The following is a 7,262-nucleotide window of genomic DNA, read 5'->3' as shown; positions in this document are numbered from 1 at the left end:
CCCAGGCCCCCCATCCAAAGACAAAGAACATGGCAAACTCCGATCTCAAGGACCTCATATTCTACAGGAGGACACAACAGGGATATAGATAGGTATGGGTAATCAATCATGTGTTAGGCACCTACTATGTGCCAAAGCTTGTGTTAGACAGCTACTATGTGCCAAAGCTTGTGTTAGGCACCTACTATGTGCCAAAGCTTGTGTTGGGCACATACTATGTGTCGAAGCTTGTGTTGGGCACCTACTATGTGTCGAAGCTTGTGTTGGGCACCTATGTGTCGAAGCTTGTGTTGGGCATCTATGTCAAAGCTTGTGTTGGGCACCTACTATGTGTCGAAGCTTGTGTTGGGCACCTACTATGTGCCGAGCTTGTGTTAGGTGCTGGCGATTAGATACAAAGGTTAAGACAATCCCTGCTCTCAAGTTGCTCACATATGTTAGGGGAGACAAAATATACATGTATAAGTATATTTAAAATAAATATGTACAGAAGTCAGTCAGAAAGCCTTTTTTAAGGAACGAGTGGCCCGCTGTGACTAAAGCATAGGACATAAGAAAGGGAGTGGTGGGAGTTATGTTTAGAAAGAGGTAAGAACCAGATTGGGTGAGGGGCCTTGAATGCCAAGAAAGGGAATTTGGGCTTTAGTAATAATACTAGTTGACATTCATATAGCAATTTCTCATTTTTAATGACCTCACACCCGTGACCTCAGCTGAGCCTGGGAGGCAGATACCAGAGATGCTGTGAACCCCATTTTAGTGATGGAGAGACTGAGGCTCCGAGTTAAATCGTTGATAGAGCTGAGATCAGAGGTGGGACTCCCTGTTCCAGTGGCCACACATTTCCTGCTCTGCCATGTTTCACGTCGGGCACCATTGAAAGGGTTTGGAGCTGGGCGATGTGATACAGAGTTGTTGATTGGGTTCCAGACTCAGAGGCTGGAAGCCTTGGGTTCTAGCCCTCCTTCCTTCCTGGCTATGGGAACCTGGGCACGGCTCTTAGGGCGTAATGCCTGGTAAGTGTTTTGCCAGCCTCCAAGAGCTATGTCAGCATGGGCTGTGATTGTTCCTGAGGGTGAGCTTTAAGCCAGTCCCCTCATCTGGCAGCAGGGGATAAGATGGATGGGGTGGAGGAGAGGCCAGGGGACTGGACCAGACCTCTGGCAGTGGGGCAGATTCAGGGGTCCTGGGTTCAAATCCCATCTTTGTGACTTCCTGTATGATCCCCTCAGTGGGCCTGGATTTCCTTATCTGTAAAATGAAGAGTCTGGATGCCTTCTGAACCCTATTTAGTCCTAGTGCAGCAAAATAAGCTGGTAACTCTGCCCCTTCCAGCCTCAGCTTTTCCATCTGTCAAAAAGAGAATGATGTACCCTGTGAAGCTGTGAAGATAGGCTCAGAGACAAAGCTCTGTGAATGCTCCTGAGCCTTGGCGGCAGAGCCGGCCTTTCCTGAAGCTGAGCAACTTGGGGGAGGGGGGAGAAAAGTGGGGGACAGTGGGGGGCAGGGGGATGGGAGAGAAAACGCCAGCACCAAGGCTGCCTCCACAAGACTAACCGGTCACAAGGGAAGGCCCACACTGTGGGTGAGAGCCGTGACCAATGCACTCATTGCCCAGGAGGTAAAAGGCCAAGAATGTCGTCAGATGGAATGTGTGTGAATGGCCCCTTTGAGAGGCAAGATCCCTGGGGAGGGAACCGAATATGGGGCTGGGGTTTGGCAAACATGAGCTCACAGTGTGGCATCTGTGAGTTGCCTGCTGGCCTTGGAGAGGGCCAGGCACAGACTGGGGGAGGGGCAAGCCTGGGCCCATCACCATAGAACATTGTGCACCACAGCTGAGGTGGGGATTCTTAGAACAAGGGATGTCAGAGCTGGGAGGGGCCTTGGAACAGGGGATGTAAGGGCTGGGAAAGGCCTTAGAACAGGGGATGTCAGGGCTGGGAGGAGCTTTAGAACAGGGAATGTCAGAACTGGGAGGGGCCTTAGAACAGGGGGTGTAAGGGCTGGGAGGAGCTTTAGAACAGGGAATGTCAGAACTGGGAGGGGCCTTGGAACAGGGGATGTAAGGGCTGGGAGGGGCCTTGGAACAGGGGATGTCAGGGCTGGGAGGAGCTTTAGAACAGAGAATGTCAGAACTGGGAGGGGCCTTAGAACAGGGAATGTCAGGGTTGAGAGGGGCCTGAATCCAACTGAGTCTAATTTCCTCCTTTTTTGTTGTTATTCCTTTAGTTTCAGGCATACTCTCCATGATCCCATCTGGGGTTTTCTTGGCAGAGATACTGGAATGATTGGCTATTTCCTTCTCCAGCTCATTTGACAGATGAGGAAACTGAGGCAAACTGGGTTAAGTAACCTACCTAAGGTCACACAGCTAGTAAGTGTCTCAGGCCAGATTTGAACTCAGATCCTTCCTCTGATTCCTGAGCCCGTAACATCTGAATTGTTTGAATGTCTTGTCGGCCTGCCTGCTTGCCTGTCTGCTAGTTGGCCTCCGTCCCTGACCACGTGCAAGTGCGAGTACACATCCCACATGTGTACCACCCCATCTGCAGCTTGAGGCTGGAATCAGGCTAACGGAACGTCTCTCCATCCCTCCATCCCAGGCCCCAGGCCAGGCTCCAGCCCCACTCTCCATACATGCGCACAGAGCTATCCCTCGGACTGACTGGGGTGACAGCTGCTGTCAGCAGCTGGCCAGATTGTCCTACATGCCTCACTGGGGCAGTCTGCAGAATTGTCAGTCCCAGGCTTGGGGAGAGCTGGGGTGGGGCCCTGGGCCAGTTTGGGGTGAATCCAAAATGGATGTGATAAGGCTGGGGAACTGAATGCCTCGTTGAGAAGGAAAAAAGAGCTCCCAGAGGAACCAGGGGCCTGACTGCTGGCCCCCAGCCCAGGGATGGAGTGTCCCCAGACCCAAGAAAGGGGCTCCCACAGCATGACTCTTCCCCTCTCTGGGCCTCAGTTTCCCCATCTGAAAAACAAGAGGGTTAGCTTTTGGGTCAGGGCAGGTTTCCAAAGTTCCTTTGTACTCCAACAACCTCTGTTCTAAAGTATCTCCTGCTCCATCATCCAGCATTCTCTAATCTAAGGTTCCTCTTGATTCTGACATCCTAGAGTCTAAAGGTCTACTCCAGCCCCTATTCTCAGGCCCCTCCCAGCCCTGACATCCCCTGTCCTAAGGGCTGTTGAGTGATTTGGGGGTGGGGGGGAATAGTGTCTTTGTAGAACCTGTGGGCATTCTGTATCTCTTATCTAAAGAAGCCCTGCAGGGCCATTAGGGGGCACCCCTGCCTGCCCAGTTTGTGCCAGATGGGTAACGTCATGCTGCCCCAACTGGCTGCTGCAGGGGGGTGGGTGGCCTCAGGCCTCTGATGACTATGAGCACTATTTTCCTGGAGTCACACCTTCTCCTCCCCCCAGAATCCTGGTAGTTTATACTTGTCTTGTGCTAAGTAGTTTACAAAGCACTTGTCCTATTTACTTCATTTACCACAAGCCCTTTAGTCAGGACAGCCCTTACTATGCCTATTTTCCAGTTGGGAATAAGGAGTCAGGGTAGATCTTATTATTCCCATTTTCCAGATGGGGAAGCAAGTTCAAATGAATGAACCTATTTATTCATTCACTTACTCATTCACTAAGTGCTGGCTGGTACTGGAAAATAGACCTCTGGGCCCAGCAAGGGCCCCTTTCTCCACCCAGCGGTTTCCAGCAACTTGCTCAAGGTCATCCTGCCAGCTCATGGCAGAGCTCAGCTTTCTGAGCCCACAGCCCAGAGCCCAGGCCCCTTGCCCTCCACCCACGTTTGAATTCTGAGATGGCAGGCCAGAGCCTTGCTGGAGCCAGGGAGTTTTTTCAGGCCACGCTGAAACCTTCAAGAATGCTGGAGCTGCGATCTGGGAAACAGCTGAGAAGCTGGGGTAACCCAAGAGCTTTGGGCTCCTGGCCCCCTGAACAAGCTCAGGGACGCCGAGACTTTTGGGAGGACCTTAGACATCTCCTCACTGAACCCCCTCATTTCCCCAGTGAGGCCCAGAAAGGGAGAGCTGCCCGTGGGTCACTCAAGCCAGAAGGGAGAGTCTTGACTTCCAGACCAGGGATTTTCCCATCGGCCCCCAGGCCTGGGTCCCCTGACCATGGGGGGCTCCAGCCTGCCAGTCGCAGAGCCCACTGGAAGGCCTGTCATGAAGTCAGGAGCTTGGGATTTTGGTGTCCCTTTCCTCACTGATAAAGGGGGGTCTTAGGAGTACAAGGCAAGGCCTTTCTCTTTTCTGGGTCTCCTGGTCTTCATCTGCAAAGGAGATGGCATTTCGAAAGTCCCTTCCCACTAAAGAAGGTAAAGGAAGGCTACCCTTGGACTACAGCCAGATTTCATCTGTATCATGTATTTCTTGCCTTTTCAATGAGTGGAAAAGGAAGAGAATTTTGAACTGAAAATAAAAATAATTATGGGAGATAGGTGAAGCAAGTGATTAGGTCGTAGGTGTGAAGTTGTCAGTCAACAAGCATTTATTAAGTGCCTACTGTGTGCCAGGCCCTGTGCTAAGCCTGGGGATACACAGAAAGGCAGAAAAGGTCCCTGGTGTGAAATACAGGGGAAGGCCATGTGCAAATAACCAGGGATGTACGAGATCTGGGGTAGGGCAGGGCAGAGGGACAGGACAGGAAAGGCCTGCCAAAGGCGGAATTTGAGCTGAGTCTTCAAGGAAATCAAGAATTTCTAAGGGGTCTAGGAGAGGAGGGAGAGCATGGCAAGCCCCAGAAACAGGGCAAAGGCGCAGAGGTGGGAAAGGTAGTGTGGGTGGGGAATAACCAGGAGCCCAGCAGACTGAATAGTAGAGAACACTGAAGGGAGTAAGGTGTGAGAAGGATGAATAGGGAGGAAGGGGCCAGGTTGTGAAGGGCTCTCAATAACAAATAGCAGTATTTGATTCTTCTGGGAATAGGGAGCCACTGGAGATTATAGAGCAGGGGAGTACCACCCAGACATATGCTTCAGGAAAATCACTCTGGAGGCTGAGTAGGGGATGTATCGGAGCAGGGAGACAGGCGAGGCAAGAAGATTAATTAGCAGGCTCTTTTAATAGTCTGGGAGGGACTAATGAGGCCAAAGACTAGGCTGGTTGCTGGGTGAGTGGAGAGAAGGAAACATGTTCTCTCCCTACGAGGGGTATCTCGAACAAAGGCCAAGGTGTGGCTGGAGATTGGCTTTGTGGGGAACAGCTGGGGGTCTCACAGAGGGGTCAAGCCTGAGCGACTCGGGGGAGAAAGAGAATGAGTTCTGTGTGGGCGGTTTGAGGTGTCCAGGAGATATCTCGTGCCAGCTCTCTAGGAGAGAGAGGTAAGGGCTAGACTTGTGGGTCTCTGGAGATCCAGTCAGAGACAGTTAGGTGGAAGTGAGAGAGGGAGGGAGGGAGAGGCAGAGACAGAGACAGAGAGACAGACATAGAGAGAGGGAGAGACAGACAGAGAGACAGAGAGAGAGGGAGGGAGAGAGAGACATAGGGAGAGAAACAGAGACAGAGAGAGACAGACAGATGGACAGAGGGAGGGAGAGAGACAGATATAGGGAGAAGGAGAGACAGACAGAAGGAGAGAGAGATAGAGAAACAGAGGGACAGAGAGAGAGAGAGAGAGAGAGAGAGAGAGAGAGAGAGAGCCAGCCAGCTGGGTCAGGAAAGCCAAGGGAGGAGGGAGTATCTAGGTGGAGACACTGATTCTATGCTTTCCCCACAATAGTCAGCAGGGAGGTAGGCAGTGCAAGTTGGATCCCCTTTGTACAGATGGGGAAACTGAGGCCCAGAGAGGCGAGGTGCCTGAAGGCACACAGGCAGCAGGTTCCCTGGCTCCCAGCTCCAGCAGAATTCCTTCCAGAGGCATGAGGAAGATGCCCTACTTGGGGCTAAAACAGATCCTCTCCTCTCCCCCCCCAACCCCCCATCATAAGACCCTGGGATCCTGGGCTAAGAGCCAGAGAAGGCCTCTGAAGACACCTGGGACACACACACACACACACACACACACACATCTGTGTCCAGATAGACTGAGAAGGGAAGTCTCCCTTCTGTGCCACCAGGAAGAGGCAGGGATCCCTGGTGGCTCTAAGGTCTAACAGACATTGCTGGAGGGATTGCGTTCCCTCCCCGGCCACCGAAACAGGAGCCGGGCACTGGGGTTGCGGGCACGTGAACAGCCCCCTCAATTTTAAGGGGGAGATGCCCGTCACACGTAACCACAAAGTAAGTGCCAGGGAACTGCGGACGGGAGGAGGCCCCAGCAGCAGGCGGAAAGAGGAAAAGGCCTAATGCGGGAAGCGACCTAGCTGCGGTTGGAAAGAAGCAAAGGACTCTAAATGAAGGGCACTGCGAACACTGGGTACAGCCTGGGCAAAGGTGTGGAGGTGGGAGATGAACGTCCCCGTCCAAGCAAGGGAAGGAGAGTACTTAATGGAGAACACGGCTGGGCAGCTGGGTTGGAGCCCAGCTGGGAAGGGCTCTAACCGCCTCATCCCACACAAGAGACGGCGTTCGACCTTAGAGGTAACACAGAGCCCCCGCAGCTTCTGGCTCTGCGCTCTCTGGGCGGGGAGGGGGCGGGCCGGGCAGAGCCCGGAAGTTGGGGCGAGGAGGCGGGAAGGGCCTCGGCTCCGTCCAGGTGAGTCTCCGTGATTGACAACTCAGTGGGCGGACCCTGGAATCCCGTGTCCGGGAGGGCTAGGACTTGGCGCCCGCCTGGCCGCCAGTGCGGGGGAGGGAGGGAGAAGAGGAGGGGAGAGCGGCGAGGGGCGGGGCTTTTTCGGCATCCCCGGCTCTGATTGGTTCAGACCGGGGTCGCCCGCGGGGGCGCGGCTCTGGGTCCGCCCGGAGGCGCGGCGGGCCAATGGACGCGCTCCGGGGGCGGGGCCTCGGCTACGGCTGCGGTGGCGGCGGCGGCGGCCCCGGCGGCGGCGGCCGAGGAGACAGCGGAGGCGGCGGGCGGGGCCGGGCCGGGCCAGGCGGGCGATGGCGAAGAGCCGCGGGGAGAACGGGCCTCGCTCGCCGGGACCAGGCGGGAGCCTGTCGGGGACCCGGGAGAGCCTGGTCCCGGGCCCGGACGCGGCCTCGGCCACCGACGAGCTCAGCTCTCTGGGCTCCGACTCGGAGGCCAACGGCTTCGCGGAGCGCCGCACCGACAAGTTCGGCTTCCTCGTGGGCGCGCAGGGCGACCCCGGCGCGTGAGTACCGGGACCCCCCCGCGCTGTGACCCCCCCCGACTGCTGG

At 55.0% G+C, this 7,262-nt stretch overlaps 1 protein-coding gene across 1 annotated transcript in view; it reads left to right on the top strand.

The window, feature by feature from the left end:
- Positions 1 to 7,002: 7,002 nt before the first annotated feature.
- Positions 7,003 to 7,262, top strand: part of TBC1D10A (TBC1 domain family member 10A) — a 37,010-nt gene continuing 36,750 nt past the window's right edge. The window contains exon 1 of the mRNA XM_027863676.1: positions 7,003 to 7,216. Coding sequence (XP_027719477.1) covers positions 7,005 to 7,216 — 212 coding nt within the window. The 5' untranslated portion in view covers positions 7,003 to 7,004. The remainder of the gene's footprint in view (positions 7,217 to 7,262) is intronic.

Source organism: Vombatus ursinus, unplaced genomic scaffold (genome assembly GCF_900497805.2).
Source record: "Vombatus ursinus unplaced genomic scaffold, bare-nosed wombat genome assembly UNPS02001287.1, whole genome shotgun sequence".
Classification (NCBI taxonomy): Eukaryota; Metazoa; Chordata; class Mammalia; order Diprotodontia; family Vombatidae; genus Vombatus; species Vombatus ursinus.
This window is presented reverse-complemented; position numbering and strand designations above follow the sequence as displayed.